Genomic DNA, 20071 nt, shown 5'->3' with positions numbered 1-20071 from the left:
ACAGAAACAGTCTGCATCAGACTGATCTCACAGATTGTCTCAGATTAGCTGTCTGCAAGTATAAACCAAACTTCAAAGCATTATCAGAAATTCAATTTCAGCCATCACACCGAGTTTGATAATAACAGAACTCCTCCAATTAACCCTTTTGATACACTGGTAATGCTGTTTAGTGGTCATATTTGCACTATTTTGGTTGTTTCCACTGTATGTGGTTTGCATTTTGTTTGTATTGCAATTGTAATTTTTTTCTTGCAATGTTTTAATCCCCAGGAAACATTACCAAAACTGTCATTCTGTAACGAGTGTTCCCTAAGTTTCAAGATTGCAAAAATAAAGCGGTCTGGAATTATAAACATGATTATGTTGTTGTTATTTACGTTCATTTCGGATGCTTGTATCCGCGATCTTGTCCTTTTGATCATGATCATAGGTGAGGGTAGGAACGTACATTGATGGTAAATCGAGAGCTTTGCCTTTCGGCTCAGCTCCCGCTTCACCACAAAGGTTTGATACAGAGACCGCATCAATGCAGATGCTGCACGATCCCTTAGCGATAGGTTGAGGAGCTCCGTCACACGGGAGAAGCTCGGAGTGGAGCAGCTGAGGTGGCTCGGGCATGTGTTCCAGATGCCTCCTGGGAGCTTCTCTTGGGAGGTGTTCCAGCCATGTCCCACCAGGACTATGAAGGGACTATGTCTCTCAGCTGGCCTGGGAATGCCAGCTCCTCTGGGGGGACCTCAGAGGAGCTGGAGGAAGTGTCTGGGGTGAAAGAAGTCTGGAAGTCCCTGCTTAGACTGCTGCCTCCGTGACCTGGCCCTTGATAAGTGGAAGAAAATAAATGGATGTATGGATATTCACGTTCATGTTGGTAGATCTTGCTCTTTTCTCGGACCAAGCATGTAGGCTTTGGCTGACAAAGGTTGGTGACCACTGTATTAAAGGATCCATATTATGTTATTTTCTGATCTATGTTAAGTTTCCTCATCAAAAACATACATGGAGTTGTACTTTGTTTGCATTTTTAGCTTTGGAGATAACACAGGATTACTCAAACATGTGTGAATGAAACAAAATGTAACTCCAGTTTTTTGACGAGGTAACACCATTATAACATGTTTTAAAGCTCACAAGTGAATTTTGTGCAATATATTTGACCTAATGTCCAGAGTTGTTAAGCTGCTGTCGTAGAAACCCTAACTGATCTGAACTTGCACTAGTGACTATAATGAGGAGAAATTACCCAGACACAGCCCCAGTGTTTTAAATGGTTTATTAAATATTGCATAATACCGAAGTCACAGCAGTGTATAGTACTTTTATTTTAATATTGTCAATGTAACAGCACTGCAAATTGAAGCAAACAAACCAAACATTGCGGGTTGTGCGTGTCATCAAACGTATTCATTCCCATTATCACTAAATTATTATTGATTATTAATAATAATCGGGTAAGCATTATCGTGGTGTCACACTTTCGAAACAAGTTTTAGTTAGCGTTCTCCCATCAGAGACTACATAGTACGGGAAAACCAAAAATACATTTAAGTGATATTAAAAAAACAAGACAATGAGGCACGATTTTTCATCAAACATAAGGCATTGCTTTAAAAATGGCAACGTAATGTTGGTTATGCGTCGTTCACTCTGTGCTTTTGCCAAAATCCTTCATAAAAACCGCAAGTGACGTGAGGCGCGTCCCATCAAACAGTTAAAATTTCATTATTTTACATATTTACAGAACAAAACTTCCACTTTTCAAAAATCAGGACAAAACATTTTTATACAAACGTGATAGAACAAACTTTGCCACATTCAGAGTTCATACATTCATTCCCAAAGAGCAGAAATCACAGAGGAATCGATAAGTGATTTGAGATGATTTGAGATTTGTATTTGATATTAAGCTACAATTGGTTTACTAAAGCTGAAACTGTCAACCCATGTAATCCCACTATATGTATAAATATTAACTTCATAAGGTGATTTTTTTCTTGTATGTAAAAAGTGCGCTGTCGTCATGGTCAAATTAGGATCTGGGACGAAGGTAGTATCATTTAACTATCTCTAAAATACAAAAGTGGATTCATTTTTTAAGATTGTCATGTACATATAGGTAGAAAACATCTTGTCCCGCCCCAAAACATTTAAAAATATAATTGTAAAACCTATAACCCCCAATGAACCCAGTTAAAAGAGTCACTTCTTTACACAATTTATACACATTGAGGGTTCATTGTTAAATAAATGCAATAATAATGAGATTATAAGTGCATTATGTTTAGGAAAGTAAATTAAAATTGTCCCTTTGAGGAAATCTGTCTTCTCAAACTTACTTTTTGAAGCTATAACACATATTTTACTTATTTTTTATTTGATAGACACATATAAAACTCATCACCCAATATTAAATTAATCAATTATTAGGAAACTTTTCAGGGCTACCACACTACAATACTACACATTTTCTCATTTAAATCTACGGTACAAACCAATATTTCTTCACTTATTTGATATTTTGTTATGATATAGTTATGAATAGTGGGATTAAACGGGTTGAGAAACATGCTTGTATGATTTGAAAACACACCTGGACAGGCACAACCACACTGTGAAGAGTCTAACATTTCATCAATCTGAAAAAACATAGAAGTGCGTGTATTGGCAAAATGTCACTAGTGATCTGCACTGCAACAAACCAATGTGTAGATAAGCAAACACTGACCACTACTGGACTCAAATACATGAAACTTCATTGTTTCCAGGTTCACTGAGGTGGTGGGTTTCACTGCACAACATTCAGATGCAAAAATACTCCAAGATATTATAGTAAACATACATATACACCTGTGGTATAGTGTCTGTGGAGTAGGGCTGGGCAATATGACAGAAATAATATTACTTTTATTGTTATTTTGTCTTAAAATAATGAATTTCAGACTTTTAATAATTCACTGCAAAAGGTGGATTACGCAACTTTTCTAGGGAGGAGTCCGCCAACTTGCTTGTCTCCATGGAGATGTTATTGTTTTGCCAGAAATGCTCCAGAGTATGGCAATAAACGCACTTATTTATCAAGCATTTATTCAATTAGATGTGTTTAAATTGATTAAGGTCACCACTCCAAAGCTCTTACCTGTCACCTGACCTTGTGGCATCAGCGTTAGATAAGTTTAATGCCATATTGCAGGTCATTGTTAGCCTGATTCATCAGCAGGTTTCACTTCATAGAAACTGTCTGATCTCGCAGCATTAGGATTCGTTCGTTCGACGGTAGGCAGGTACTTTTTTTAATTTAACCAATCGCCGCTATTTGGTCGTGACGTATGTAAACGCACTGTTAACAGGGCTAACTGGTATATTAAACTTTTCCCAAACCCTCTAGGAAGAAGGGCAATAACGTCTTTCCTCTTGATAAAATTCACCAAACATTCTCTTTGTTCCGGCTTTAAATCCTTAATCTCGTGAATCGTTGCCAACACAGAATATATGGCTTTTTGCTGATTGGCGGGTGCCCGAACTCGCACTTCCGGGATGTTTGCGAACCGTGTATTCTGATTCCTGACCTAGTCGCTGGAGAGAAGTGAAATTGAGCGGAGGCACTCATTGCAGGCAAATTAATAACATCTCCATGGAAACAAGACAAGCAGGTGGCAGATGCTCCGCTATAAAAGTCACGTAGTGCCTCTTCAACACCAAAAATAGCCAAATTTCCTCTTCTTAAGTCTTCAAATGATGACGTTTTTACTGACAGAGGACTGGCAGTACATTAAACAGACCCAAGCTGATCATTGACAATTAAAAATGTCAAAAATATTGATCTTGAAACATTAAAAAGTGACTAACTGCCCAGCCCTACTATTGAGTTACTGCTTTTTTGAATACTTCACATTGTGTTGTATAAGGCAATCATGAAATGGAAGGCCCACTGATAGTCACTGGCACCAGTTTGATTAGAAATGTCTGGGAAAGATTGACAACTGGGACTCTATCTCTTCGCACAGCTTCCTTCTGGTTGAGTTGAACTGAAATAGTTTACATAGTTGACATGCAGGTCAAAAAGCACAAGGCAATAGTCAGGAACATTGCAACCGTGAAATGGAGGGATCAGGAGAGAGGACTGGAGCTTGAGCAGAATCACTGGGCTAGTTGTAATAAATATAGCTTAAAATGACTGAAATCAAATATGGAAGAAATATAAAAGGGAAGTAAAGACATATCTGGATCAATTAGTGAACAATATATATTTAATAATCTTACTGTATTTACTAGAGATGTAGCGATATCCAAATCTTTCGGTAAGATTTTTATTGCGATATTTTGGAGAGGCTGATATAATTGTAAATAGGACACTTTCTTTGCTTTTAAAATACCCGGACAAGGTTTTAGTGTGAAATATTTCCATCATAATCCCAAGAATTCAAGTAAAAAACATATTTCTTCATGCTTTCTGCACTGAAATGACTCATGGGATATGTAGTTCATCATGTTTATTAGGTTTTTCTACTATAAAACAACACTTTTAAGCAAAGAAACTTGTAATTCAATATATTGTGAGACTTTTTACGATACAATTTCACGATATTTTGTTTATTGTTACATCCCTAGTATCCACCTCAGTCTGCACCGCCTATTTTTGTCTCTAAATGCTCCTAAACCGTGCTTTTTTGTGGTGGAAGGGATCCCATTCGTGTCAGTGAAGAATTTAAGAAACATTTTGCATCTTAACTATGACATAAAGTTGGATAATTTGTGTAAAATGTTCAGTGTCCATGGGCACCAACAAGTAAACACTGCACTGATTCTCTGGGGGATGGCTTTAAAACGGCTTTATCATCCGTTCTGAACTTATCTGCTGTCAAAATTGGCCCCACAACTTATTTATTCCATCTTCTGGAAAAAGGAGGATACAGAGAAAAATAATTTGTGCTCAAAACTTCAATATCAATATAGAATTCATGGTAATTTGAGCTTTAATAGGCCGTTATTAATATGAAATGTCCGTAAAATTAGTTAATATCTATGTTTGTATGTTGTTGGTTAATTATATTAGGCTAGCTTTATCTGTAAATAACAGTTGTACATATACGTGATATGTTTTAATGTGCTCACTTTGATTACAATACTAGTTACTACAAGTATAACGGTTGACCTATAGTAAAGCTGAATTCTTACATTTATCAAAACTGTTTATTTTTTAATGTGGCCCATATTGACCTAACGGCAATGTTAAACAAATTCACGGACAAATGAATGTATTCTGTATTTTGGGCTTGTGAAACGGGTTTAAAGAGGGAAAGCTTATTTGTGGCGATCTGGAGTTTCAGCACTATTTTAAAGATTTTTTCACTTTCAAAAAATATAATACTATTTTATTTTAAGTCATCAATTGCTATGGCAGCTGTAATAATTTCTCATCATTCTGAAACCAATAGATAGGCTGAGGATCCTGTACTGCATGCTGCTTTGTATGCACGTTTCTATACAAAAATACCCCACATACCTGAAGTACTTTCTTCCACTGTGCACATTTACGAGCGTTAACACGGGCATAGCTCAGATGACACTTAAGATAAATGTCAAAGCTATTGTTCTTGTTACTTTAGAGTCATTAATGATTCATTTACTGTTTAGGTGGAATCTCCTAAAATGACCTGGCAGGAAGTAAAACGGCACCACGCCTGTCCTGTGGCTAGAGCGGAGCAAGGGTCAGACCGAGGCTACCTCATGGACACTCCTACTGTAATGCAAAGTATTATGGGAAATAAGAATAACACTTAAACAGAATTATAAAGACTATAATTTGGAAGATATTTTAGTTCACAGTGCTTATTCATGAATTTCAGCTTCCTGTTATACGCAACATCTTTAGGACTTTTTCCGGTTTCATAAAAATACAATGCTTTGTTTTTAATTGTTTATCGCTATGGCAACAGTCCTAGTTTCTCAAGAACAATTCTGATATTGAGAACATTTACTTTACATGAGAACATGTATCAAAATCTTACATACGAAGAATATTCTTATTTTTTATTTAAAATTGCAGTTTCCTTTTTTGTCACTTATGGTTTAACGTCCTTTGAAACACAGACATGCTTCCTATCCAAAGATGTTTAAATAGTCTAGAATGATCTATATTTTTGTAATATATAGGACTGTTTTTCTGAACACAGTGGCTTTTTTACTTTTACATTGACACACCTAAAGTGTAATTAGTATTCTGTACATAAATATTTACTAATAAAAATCAGCCTGGGTTCTGAAAGGTAGCAGGTGACCATCTCTAACTGCATCATATAAAATATGTTTCTCATTCAAAATCCAATTTAGTTTAAATGTCCTCTCCTTAACCCTATTTTCTGCTGCTGACCTCTGACCCCTGCCCCTTTACACTGCGTTGGTAGAAAACTGTAAACACGAGGTTATGATCCTGACAAGAGCGAAACTTTGTAGTGAGTGTGGCAGAGTTTCACAGTCCATGTTGAGGTTTGAAGTTTGAGGTTTTTTTGGGCAGTGCGTCTCAACAGCGCCCCCTCTCCTCCTGCAGCGGGACATACCTCGGGCCGGCTGTCACTTTCCCAGACAAATGGACAGTCCTGGTTCAAACGGGACTCTAACCAAAGGCCAAGCACGACACAGATTCTCCACAGGCAACAGTGTGTGACAGAGTCCAATCTAGAGCTTCACCTCCTTCACATAGTTCCCCGGGAAAGTCCCAAACAGTTTTGTCCTTCGGGAGGTACCTGCAAAACAAACAAGAACAAGGAAACATTTGAGTTCTCAGATTATTTTCTTATGGGCAGAGGTATGCAATTGCTCAAGTATTACTTTGTTTAAATGAATGAAGATAAAGTATTTTGCCCATGGCAGTATGCGATGTCTGTAGTGGAATTGAACTGGCCACCTCTCTGTAAATGAGCTACTATTTATAAGTGGTTTACTTACCTGATTGGCTCTTTGGTTTTGTACTTGGATTTCTAATAATGGTTTTTGGTTGCAGATTAGCTGCAATAACTGTCAGCCTCAATGAACTTCATTTGACTGGGTGACGTCACACTCCCTTAATCCACTTCTATCATACAGTCTATGTATAATATCCTTTAATTATGAAGAATAAGCTTGAACCAATCGTCCAAGTTCAGTTTATGAAGCAAGTACACAATTATAGTTTAAAAAAATTGTGATTTTAGCATTTCTACTGGCTAAAAGTATGTAAAATATCTTCTCATAATCCCTTTTTACATGAAAGTTTTAAATAACAAATTGATAATAAATCATTCTGAATTGAAATAATAGACCCACCAACCAGCTTTTTGTTGTTGTTAAGACTTGGTGTGTTGACAAGTGAAGCCCATTTTGGACAAACCCTAACATTCGCTTAAGTCTTCTGTATATAGTCAATTTGAATGACACAATCAAACAACCACTGCATCATATTTAACACTTATACATTGGCACTGAAGACCACTGAAGTGCACTGCACTCTATCTGCTCCTGCCCGCTCCTGTCAGTCTGTAGTCACTGTATCCGAGTCTGGGGGGGTCCTGAGCACACTCTGTTCACACATTTGGCCTCTTTGTCGACGTCTTTGAAACTCTGTATGTTTGACCTGTGACAGCGGCGTGTGACTACAGCTCTGACATTGTAGGATGTAAGGAGATTTAGGGGCGAGGTTGTGACTGTGTTTTATGTTGTTCCTCTCTGATCTTATGTTGTACAATGAGTAACCTCCCCCAGGCAGGCTTATTATCCTCCAAAAACTGGCCATAACAAAACCAATTCTTTGTTTCAGTGTTCCAATCCAAGAACATTAATGTTATTTCATTTTTTTCACAAAAATTGCCCAAGTAAATTTGACTCAGTGACATCTGGAGAGCACATGTGGCTCAGTGGTGGGGTCATGCAAATTAATCAAATCTGAATCGATTCAGTCATTTCCAATCATTAATAATGTGCTTGGATCTTTTTAACTGAGTTGCCCAGAGCCAATTCTCTGTCAGTGAAAGCATGTGGTTTGGATTTCAGACTTTGAATGTGGATTTTTATGTTAGATGGTATGTAGTATTTGTTAATATGACAAAATAGCAGATAAATCAAAATTATGATGCAGTTTTCTGTCATACTGCCCAGCCCTTCCAAGTGGTATGAGTAGACGTACCCACAAACCAGCCGTCGTCACACTTTTCCATGACGCTCACCAGGTCTCCCTCCTGCAGCTCCAGCTCGTCCTCGTTCTGAGGGATGTAGCTGTACAAGGCCTGGAACCTGATGAGACACACAGAGGAGATACTCAGGGGCAGGCTGATTTTTAAGGTTCTATATTACACAAAAATGACTCTTGTGAGCTTTAAGCCATGTTAAGCCCTATTCACACAGGATAAGTACAACCTGGGGATGTCTGGTAATTTGCAAATTACCACCCCACCTCTGTGTTACTGTGAGATAAGTGAAGTCTGTAAATTACTCTTATTTTACTGACTTTGACTGAGATTGAAAGAGAAAAGAACGCAAAATGAAAGAGATAGAAAAGGCGAGCAATTACAACATTAAACACTGAGATGCAGATTTGCACGGGACTAGCATCACCGAACGTCTTTTTTTGACGAAATATAGTAGGTAAATTGCAGTGGAATTTTTACTTTACAAATTATAGGCATGGTGCATTTGCATGGAATAAAGATCTTAGGCATCGTCCACAATTATTACAAATCACCAAAGGTCTACACGTAAAACTAATCCTCTGTGAATAGGGCTTTAGAATGTTGTTACCGCATCAAAAACATACTTGGAGTTTTGTTTTGTTTGATGCACAAAATGTTGTGTAATATTGAGTTATTAGTCAGTCTACATCTCCAAAGCTCAAAATGCTCTCTACAACCTTGTGATGTCATGTAGTGGTACTTTTCAAGTTAACCACCTTTTATTTTTGTCCAGTATATATTGGCAATTCCAGGGCTGAAATTTTCCAAATGATTCTAGTGACAGCGTATGGAGTTTAAAAATGCAGAGCATTTCTTGTATTACCTCATGCCATGACAAGGTGAAACAAGGTGGAATATTTTCAGTTTGAGAGAAGAACTCAGACATTTTTTTTTCTTTTGAGAGAAGAACCTAAGTATGCAGGGTATATTTTTGATACAAAAACAACATTATAAAATACATTACCGGTCAAAAGTTTTAGAACACCACATTTTTCTATTTACTGTTGACCAAAACGTATTCTAAACTTTTGATTCATGAACATTTTCATCTTTGGCAGATATAACAGCTGAACACACTTGTGGCTCGTTCTTTTTATAGTAGAAATCAAATATACTTCAGAAAGTTCTTCCCAAGTTTGTTGCAGAAGTTCCCATAAATGTGTGACACTTGTAGGTTTCTTGGCTTTCACTCTTCTGTCCAGTTCATCCCAAACCAGCTCGATGGGGTTTAAGTCTGGAGACTGTGCTGGACACTCCATGTTTTCAAGCTTTACCGTCTTGTTCTTTTTTTCTGAGGTATTTTTGGCAGAGCTTGGACTTGTGTTTTGTTATTTTTTTTTTAATCTTTTTTTTCAGTTCAGTACTTACTTTTGTAGTTCTTCATTGGACTTGGACAACTTGAATTGCAATAAATAACTGGAAAAATTAGGGTGTTCTAAAACTTTTGACCGATAGTGTAGATCAGAAAATAAAGCAATATAAACTCTTTAAACTAATGTAGCATAAACTTTGGTTTCACAGTTAGACCAGTCCATTACTAAACCCTTTTCTGCATTATAGCTTGGATTTTATCAACCTCATATGCCATCTTTCCTTATTGTGAAAGTAGTTGCTGATACTCCAGCTGTAACTGATACACATTTGGAGTGTATCTGAACAAGTTCTCGTTTTTCAGTCAATAACACTATCCGTGGCTGTTATAATACCCATAAATACACGATGTTGTGAATAACGCTATAATACTGTTGACAGTATTTACACACAGTCAAATAAATCATTGTGTGGGTTTGTGGGAGGTCTTCTACTCACAGGCCACAGCTGAGGCGTCCTGGCTCCGGGCTGCTGCTTTGGGACAGGGGCTGCTGGGAAACGATGAGAGACTGTTTACTGGGATGTGGGAGCACCTTTGGGTGACAGTCAAGAGGGTGCGGGTGCGACAGGGTGCTACAATACCGCACCGAAGTCTCTGCTATGTTCATGATCTCATTGCACACTGCCTCCTAGTGGTGGAGGTGGGCAGGTACAGCAAGGAAACACACCACAGCAGGAGGAGAAAGAGGAGGAGGGTGTCCCAGATGGAGATAGGGTGTTAGACAGGGAGGGGTGTAACAGGGTCCCATAAGTAGGAATTAGAAAGTAGGAAAGGAAACGATCCGTTAGGAGACAGGCAGAGTTGAGGTGGAGCCCAAGGAAGGAAGGCATGGAAAAGTAAAACACCAGAAGATGAAAGTGAAAGATTAGTACATATTAGGAAAACAGTATGAAAAGTTAGATGGAAATAATGTTGTGTGAATTGTATTAAGTTTCAATGATGTGTTAAAAATAAGATCTATGTCAAAAGAAAACACTGGATCAATACACTGTGGTTCAATGCAGCAAGAGAGAAATGATCATATAATTTACAAGCAATTTACAAATATCCCAAACTTACTGTAACTGTATTTTTAAATTATATTCAATGTGACTAAGTAAGTTAATTCACCTAATGCATCAATGAAAGCCAACTAAAAAGCGGCCACACACTACAGGATTTTTCAGTCTTAAATGATTTTTAAATGTGTTACAAAACGCGCATACCACACACACACGAAGAGAATCTCATGAAATTAAAATCTCTGATCACAAAGACTGCAGCGGGATATCTCTGCGTACTACAGGCTATAGACCGTTTCCTGTCTAGAGTAGAATGACTTGCTTTGAGACTCTTAAGTGTTCAAAAGATTATAGCATTGCATTTCTAGTTTAGATGCAAGGCAAAACTGTGTTATTAATTAATCAATTTAGTTATTAATATTGATAGATGATTGTTAATGCACAGAATATTGGAGATAAAGTACACAGGAAGTAGAGTCACTATTGCTAATCTGCAGCTTCACCCCGATTTGCCCTGTGTGGATGTAAACAGACACACATGAGGAAACTCTCTCAGCTTTTTACTTTTAAGAAAGATTCAAGATGGATTAACAGTGCTATTGGGTGTCATTATTTGTGAACAATTTCTATGGATAGTATGGATGAGACACTGCCGTTTAAATGTAGAGCTTTACAAGAGGTAAGTAATAAAGTCTTCTCATTATATTTGTCATTTCCCGAGTTTGTATCTTGTGACTCTATGTTTGTCAGTCCGTCTGCCCCTGACACTCTGTTTATTTGGTGGTTAGTATCTGACAGAGCCGCTCAGGGTCACACTAACACCACACGCACAAGCAGCGCGGCGGCTTCAACACTGCACACAAAGACACAAAGTTGGGTTATGCCTCCCTGAACTCGGGGAGAAGCAAATCGCAGTCTAAATCGGACAAATTCTCCTGTAGTGTGAGGCGGCCAAAAGTCTAATTATTTTGACTTTATTTCCTCCTGTTCAGAAAAACCCATATGCATTGTAGTAAAGCAGCTAATTCCAAAAGAAAATAAGTTGCCTGTTGATTCTAATAGAAATATTGCAAGCACCAACATCAGAATCCTAGAGGGGACAAAGTTGTTGCCTGATATTTTGAAAACAGCAATGCTTATTTCAGTTCAGTCATTGATCCAGTATTTTCTTCTCTCAATGATTATGTATTAGATGTTTAAAATGTGTTAACAAAAATAAAAACTTGTTACAAATTTACCGCGAAAGAGTTGACATTGTTGTTCTCCTGGATGTCATAGAGCATCACGGGGCTTCTGGAAGTGCGGCCATCAATATCATTCTTCAAAAACTGCAAAACATAAAATACAATATTAACATTTATTTATACTAGATCATTTTAAACGCTCTTCTTCTGTTGGTGGAAAGCAACGTTAAATATTTCCAAACAATTTTGTAACAATATCTCAGTGGCATTCAACACCTCAATGTGAGAAAACCACAACATGCAACAAAATGCAAGATACAAGAACGCAACTGTAATCTTTAAGCAATTTGTTTGACCTTTGACCTGTAATGTTAGTTGTGCACACTACATGCAGAGAGCTTTATACAGTGAGTAATTATATATACAACTCAGCATACTCAAGTCTTAACCCCTGAATCCTCCTTTTGTCCATCAATGTTTTTAGCTAAATTATAAAAACATGGGATTTCCGTCTGGATTTTTTTGTTGTGCTCAAATTGATAGTTGTGAATTTGACCTGGACTTAGTGGTAAAATGTGACTGTGGTGTAATTATGGATTATATACTGAATTTTTTGTGAGATTTCTGCAATTATGTGCAGTTTTACAAGCCTTTCATGTTTATCTTGAGACTTAAACCTCAATTAATACTATTCAAAGGTCAAATTTTTTCTCCTTAAAACACATTTTAGTTTTTAGTTAGTCAGACACATAAAAGACACATAATAACATTTATGTCTAGAAGTTAATCTCCATATAAATCTGGAGACCTGTTCAAGTAATCATCATTAGTTAATTCTCAAAAAACATTTATAAAACAACAACAACGGCGTGATGCTTTATTCAGTGTCTGGATGCACCACCACACACCATGCGTCTGATACCTCTGCTGGACCTTTGTATTTGCCTCGGGTCACCCCGTCTGCCCCATCCGCCCCCTCTGCCAGCTCCTTATCCCCCCCCTTGAGCCACCCCTCCAGCACAGGCCCAGCGCTGGGACTGCCACTGCGGGACAGGTGCTGAGGCGAAGGTGGAGATTCTTCGCTTTGGGCAGGGGTAAAGGTGACGTACGGGGTGGCTGAGCTCGGGCGGGGCGGGTAGGGCGGGGGTAAGGGCGACGCCGACGGAGACGCCATGGGGGAGTTGTAATACGGGCTGCCGATCAGAGGCGGGATGGGGCTGGCGGAGTAAGGAGGGGGCAGGTATTCGCCCAGGCGGTAGTAGGCGCTGGGTAGAGGGGGGAGGGGAGGGGTGGGGGCGGCCGGTGGACTGTTGCCCCCTCCGATGGTGAGGGAGATCCACTCGGAGGAGATGGCGTGAACCTCGGGAGAGACGGAGCGGCGGGGCGAGCGAGGGAGGGGCAGGGGGGAGGTGGTGAGGCGGTTACGGTAAAGCTTCAGAAGAAAGGAAGAAAAAATATGAAAGAAGGAGAGAGAAGGAGAGGAGTGAGAACTGAAATACAAACTGAACAGAAAATATGATAGATGAAATGTGGGAGTAAATTTTTATTTGTGGGTTTCAGAGTGAGGAAAAATTTAATTCAAATAAATACATCGTGTCATGAAAAGTACTCAAAATGTCACCTGCAAACAAGATGCTGGGACACAGTATATAACTAGTAAATCCGTGTATCATTTGTTCGTTCGATTTTCAAAAACGGATAACAATTAATTTTTTCAGTTTTCCTTGTGTTTAAATAGTAATGGAATGGAGTAACGGAAAAAAGGATTACGTCCATTTCCGTGACTTAAACTGCAATGCCGGACTTTTGCACCGCATACGGAACGAACCAGGACTAGAATAGGTCTACAAGGACTAAACCAGGACTAAAAAGCTCTAAGTCCTGGTTTAGACCTGGTTTATACCTGGTTCAGTTCTGGTTTATACCGGGTTCAGTTCTGATTTAGACCTGCTTTAGACCTGCTTTAGACCTAGTTTAGATCTGGTTTAGACCTGGTTTAGACCTGGTTTAGTCCCGTTTAGTTCAGTTTTAGTCCTGATTCAGTCCTGATTCAGTCCGTATGTGGAGAAAAAGTCCAGCATTGCCGTTTAAGTCACGGAAACGGGAAACAGTCGTTATCCATTTTTCCATTTTGGTTTTGGAGACAAATAATGTAGTATTTTTTTTTCCTTATTATTCTTGGTTTTATTTTGAAAAATGAATGAACGAATGATACACGAATTCTAGTAGACCAATGGAAAAACCTAAACTTTTGAAATTTGATTATGAATTGTGAATCTCACCAGCAATTGCAAAAGAACTGACTCACGTAAGACTTAAAATCTTGATTTATTGCTGAAAAATGAAATCACATATAGAAACAAAAACTGTAAAAATATACTGTGATGAAACAAAAATAGATTCTTGGACCTTCACTTTGTCAATAATATTTCAAAATTTGTGTACAAAAATATGAATTGTAGACTCACATCATAGCAATAACACATTTTAACTTATCACCGTCATACCCACAACGCTTCAGTGTTGGGTCTTACCTGCGGAGAGGCGGTGGTGCTGCGTTGGGGCGACTGGCACACAGGCGGGTCGGGGTAATCCACTCCGTTCTTCACTCTGGGTTTCTTATGGACCTCCACATATGTGACGGGGAAGATTCCTTGGCGATTAGTGCCCGAAATCTTACCCTCATACCAGTTTTCATCCACTCTGCGAATCAGGGTGATCCTCTCTCCCTAAAACACAACAATGATGGTTTAGTAAGTGTATTGTAAAGACTATTGGGCAGTGCATTAAACCAACATGTGACCAAACTGAAATTAACATTTGATTACATTTAAAAGTCCCACATTATGTTATTTTCTGATCTGTTGCAATGTTGTTTCCTCATCACAAACAGACCTAAAGTTGTGTTTTGTTTCATTCACACATGTTTAACACACAAACCCTGCATATTTAGAGTTTTTCTCTCAACCAGAAAACACTCCGATGAACCTTGTGATGTCATGTGGTGATACAGGAAGAGCAACTCCATACATCTTCACTAGAATCAGTTGGATAATTTCAGCTCTGGAATTGCCAATCTCTACTGAATTTAAGGTAAAAAGTAGCTTGAAAACTACCACTTCATAACATCACTAGGTGGAACAGAGCATTTTAGGCTTTGGAGATGTAGACAGAAAGAATTACTCAGATGTGCGTGAATGAAACAAAACACAACTCCTGGTATGTTTTGAGAAGGTAACTATGTTCTAACATGACTCAAAGCTCAAGAGTCAATTTTGTGTAACATAAGACCTTTAAGTAAACAAAAGATGAAATTAGTTTTGTAATTAATACTGACAAAAAAGATGTAGTCTTCATTTTTTATAAAAATTTAAAGCCAGCATGCTGTTAGAGCAGGGCCCTTTAACATTGGCCAAACGGCTTTAGAGCATCTTTAACTCTATAGTGCGATGTTCCCAAGATGCAGTGGTCAGTATCTCTCAAATAAGGTCCAAGGAAGGAATAGTAACCATAAAAAAATATTAAGCCCTTTGTCACTGTGCTATGTTACAGTAAACATGATTAACCAACACATACTTTTCTGAAGGACATCTCCACCACTGTGTCTCCATTGAAGTTGAAGCGAGCGATGGCCTCTCCGTACTCCAACACCTGCACCGGGACACTCTTCTTTGGCTGCGCCTTTTCTGTTGGAGGAAGAAGCTGGAAAGAAAAGATTTGTAACTTTTAATTATAATTATAACCATATATACTTATTCTTAGGACTGGAAGATATGACAAAAAGATGTATGATTTTTATTTTAAAAGTTATTATTGAGATCATTAATCCCCCCAAAAATGTAAAATGTCTTTCTCCTGACTGAAAGACTGAAATCTGTTCCAAAATAATTGCTTTTACTGACTGAGAACTGGCTGTAGACCACTCCAATAATAATTCTTGATCTCAGTTACAAAACATGTGCATGGTCCTATAGCTACTGGTAAATGGTTAAGTTTTTATGTTTAAAACTTAACAAATCTCACCCCCAGTCAAATTATGATTTTTTGTATAAACTCTGTTGATAAAGCAACTTCTCTATAAATAAAACAAACTGCACTTACCTCCACATAACTTCGAGGGAAAATGCCCACTCGCCCATGGTGCTCTCCTTCGTACCAGTTCTGATCCACCTGACGAATGATGTACACGATGTCTCCCTTTTGAAACGGCAACTCCCTACGGCAAATGTTTTCATTATTAGGTATTTATTATTGAAGAAACACCAAATATTATTAATAAAATTCTCGATCAGGACACTCAGAAATAATGCTATTGTTTTAAATAGACTATAGGGCGCATGTATTCAGTAATTGTGCTTAAATCTAAACCAGGACCAAACCAGGACTGGGCTTCCCACAAAGCAATTTTTTAGACATGATTCTTGGAAAGTAAGCAGTGAAATCCTGTTAAAACAATACTACCACTTTAGATTAACAATAAGCACAATAAATCAGTTTAACATATAACATTTGTGGAGAGCTGGACGTACTTTTGAATGAGGGGTTAGACTTTGCTCTGAATGAACGGGCTTGGCAGGGCAGCTGAGGTGAATTAGTGTTTTTAGCAACCAATAATAACAGATTACTGAAGGAGAAAGGAGGTCTGTTTTTACAAACGTTAACATATAATTTAGCCTCTTCCATTCTGAAGATGGATAGTGACCGGATGAGAGAGCACGGGGAGGTTTGCCTGGTTTCTGTGTCGGAGGTTTTTCCACTCCCAACAATATAACAACAATCACTCAAAAGATTCACTACAGCTACTATTACTGCAATAATACTACAATAATACTGCAACAATTACTAGGCTGGGCTACTACTGGGCAACGACTACTACAAATGTGTCCAAGTAATTTCCAAGTAAAACTACTACTACAACTACTACAGCTACAATTTTAACTACTACTACTACTACTACTACTACTACTACAACTTCAACAACTTTAACCACTACTACTACTACAGCTACAACTACTACAACTACTAGAACTATTACAACAACTACTACAAATATTACAACTACTACGACTACTATTACAACTCCTACTACTACTACTACTACTACTACAACTACTACAAGTACTCCAACTACAACTACAACAACTACTCCAACTACAACTACAACTACTAATCCAACTACTCCAACTACTACTACTACCTTAACTACAACTATTACCTTAACTACAACTATTTCTAGTAGTACTTTTTCAAAGTATTTCTACTGCTTCTTCACTTAAACTTCCAATACTGTGACCACTATCAAGCCAAGATAACTCTACAACTACTTTGGCGACTATTATTAGCGGGTACTTACTTCAACGATTCTGCTCTGAAGTCAAATCGGGCCATGGCAGGAGTTCTCTGCAAAACACACAATAAAAAAGTATTATTGAATAAACGTTTGCTTTAGCCCTTGAAAGCACTACACTATATTCATTATTTATTCACCCGATACATGGTGATAAGTTTCTATAACCACAGTTGCCCTGGGGTGGACTGACATGAGCAAGGCTGCCAATCTGCCCCATCGGCCCCTCTGATCACCACCACCGATCACTCAGTCACATAAAATTTATACTGGTGGGTTAAGAGTCTTGCCCAAGGACACACAGTACTTGGTCTGAGCGAGGTTCAAACCGCTGACCTTTGAGTTGGTGGGTGAGCGCTTTAACCTCTAAGCCACAGTTAGAATATTTCTCATCTTTTTTGTGTATTTTATATTTGCCACAGCTCTTCTGGCGAACTGTAAATCTGCCGCTGTCTCTGGTTGGCCTCTTGAACATAAACAGTGGAGCTATGACAGGAATGACGCGTGACACTGTCCCTCTGCTGCACTCGGATCTCAGGCTGTTTACTGAGACACTGTCAGCAGCAGCAGACACGCCTCACAACAACATTCACAAGAGCTAAAGAGGAAAAAGTCATGGAGATGGCTGATTTTAGATCTTTCAGAAAACTAATCATAGGTCTTTTATGCTGTAGAATATGCTGAATAAAGTAGTTCATGATCATTATAGTTGTATTGTTTTGTACTGGGCTGCTGATCTCAGCAACAAATACGTTCTATATAGACTATGATGCGGTTTTCGAGCTACCCAGAGAAAGATGCATGTGCTGACTGTGCACAACATGAACATGAACACACATTTTTAACAAAACAACCTACTTGAGTAAACGGTAACAAAATTCAAATGATCTTATTATTAAAAGTAATATTTGTGTGATTTAAGAGCTTCCAAAAAGCATGTATTTTAGTCTCCATGTATCAATATTCTGTAGAATCTGTATAATAACACTGTACTTATATATAACATGTTCTTCCTCCCCCCCTCCCCTCCAATCACCTCATCTATTGGTGCACTGAAAAAAAAACAATATCTAGGTAAGTTAAAATGACTTCAATCAAGAACATCTGACTTTATTTGGGTCAATTCAACTTGACAAGTAAAATTATCTACCGATGGAATAAGTGTGTTTTTCTTCATTCAAGCTTTCGATTTTCTTTTTGATTTTAAGTGCAAAAAGTTTTTGTTTTTCCTATTTTAAGTGTAACAAGATGTATTTTCATATTTTAAGTACAAAGAGTCTTATTCCACTGGCAGATAATGTGAAATTTACTCAAATCATGATAAAACTTTCTTAATTCAAGTCATCTGAACTTGACTAGATTTAGTTTTTTCCAGTGTGTTATGTGAGAATCCAAGAGAGCTGGATAGGACCAGTCTAATTACAAATGGGAGTTTAATACGCATAATACGGAATATGGACAAAATAAAACAAAGTAGTAAAACAGTAGTAGTAAAATATGCGTAATAAACTACATTAACATGATTTATACTAATTATTAAACAAATTGCTTAATCCTTTATGTGTTTATCATTATACTACAAATGATAAATAATTAGATTTGAGTTTGTTTTGTTTATAGATGACCCCATGTTACTACAGAGGGGTGTGTGAGAGATGCCTCAAAGCAAAACAGTGAAGAGGACAGCGGCCAAAACAAACAGCAGCTGGTTTATGTTGATTCAGAGCTGACAGAAAAGTAAAGACAAGCAGGTCCACTATGTTCCAGCACTGCCAGAAACATTTCATTTATCACATCAAGACTATGACTACTACAGGCCAAAGAGAGAAAGAAACAGACTGTGCCATATGCAACAACTGGAAGTATTTTTCAAGGTTAAGGTAAACTATTGTTCATCAAGAGAACTGTGCTCTGACTTGTCTGGATCTTGAGCCAGGATATTTGATTAGAAGAAATTCATGTATCATTCGTTCATTTGTTTTTCAAAATAAAACCAAAAATAAGAAAACGAAAAAACAACAATTTTCTTCATTATTTTTACATCCAAAACCCAAATGAAAAAACAGATAACAATCTAATAATAGCCATTTCCCGTTTCCATGACTTAAACTGCAATGCTGAAATTTTGCACTGTATACGGACTGAACCAGGACTGAACCAGCACTAAACCAGGACTAATCCAGAACTGAACCAGCCTTAAACCAGGACTAAAGCCGGACTGAACCAGGAGTGTGACTGGGCTGGAGTTGCGCTCATGTAGACTGTCGGGTGATCAGGACTGAGACCAGGACCAGATCGGGAGCAGACCAGGACCAGGACCAGGACTGAGAATGGGACCAGACCGGGACAAGATCAGGACTGAGACTAGGACTGAGACCGGGACTGAGACCACTACCAGACCGGGACTGAGACCGGGGCCGAGACCGGTTTAGTCCTGTTTTAGTCCTGGTTTAGTCCTGGTTCAATCCTGGTTCAGTGCGTATGCGGTGCAGGAGTCCAGCATCTCAGTTTAAGTCACAGAAATGGGCGTTATTGTTTTTTCCATTATTCATTTAAACAAAAAATAAAAAACTGAAAAAACTAATCATTATCCACTTTTTTCTTTTAGTTTTGGAGACAAATAATGAAGAAAATAGTTGTTTTTTTGTTTTCTTATTTTTGGTTTTATATTGAAAAACAGGATTCGAAGAGTTAAATAACATGATGTTTTGTCTAATATGCAAATAGTTTTGAATTATTTTTAGTTGTACGACAGGTAGGTTTCCCACTTGACATAAAACCAGTTTCTAACCACATGGAATAAATTTGATTTGACAGGTAATTTATGTGCCATTATAGATTTGATAAACCTGTAATGCATCGTCTCTATGCCAAGTTTTCCCTCTCTCTCTCTCTCTCTTCCCTTTATTTTCCTTCCTTCTCTGTCCCTTCCTCTTCTCTCTCCCTTCTTCCCTCTCCCTTTGTCC

At 38.0% G+C, this 20071-nt stretch overlaps 1 protein-coding gene across 1 annotated transcript in view; it reads right to left on the bottom strand.

The window, feature by feature from the left end:
* Nucleotides 1-1258: 1258 nt before the first annotated feature.
* The window catches only part of LOC110162295 (sorbin and SH3 domain-containing protein 1), a 125880-nt gene continuing 107067 nt past the window's right edge, over nt 1259-20071 (bottom strand). Inside the window, 9 exon segments of the mRNA XM_055162595.1 lie at nt 1259-6743; nt 8159-8265; nt 10011-10201; nt 11813-11902; nt 12681-13190; nt 14293-14487; nt 15335-15460; nt 15860-15974; nt 17112-17158. Coding sequence (XP_055018570.1) covers nt 6676-6743; nt 8159-8265; nt 10011-10201; nt 11813-11902; nt 12681-13190; nt 14293-14487; nt 15335-15460; nt 15860-15974; nt 17112-17158 — 1449 coding nt within the window. The 3' untranslated portion in view covers nt 1259-6675.

This window comes from Boleophthalmus pectinirostris, unplaced genomic scaffold (assembly GCF_026225935.1).
Source record: "Boleophthalmus pectinirostris isolate CB_2022bp ecotype Guang Dong unplaced genomic scaffold, ASM2622593v1 HiC_scaffold_5, whole genome shotgun sequence".
NCBI lineage: Eukaryota > Metazoa > Chordata > Actinopteri > Gobiiformes > Gobiidae > Boleophthalmus > Boleophthalmus pectinirostris.
The sequence above is the reverse complement of the archived record's forward strand: the minus strand, read 5'-3'. Positions and strand labels throughout refer to the sequence as shown.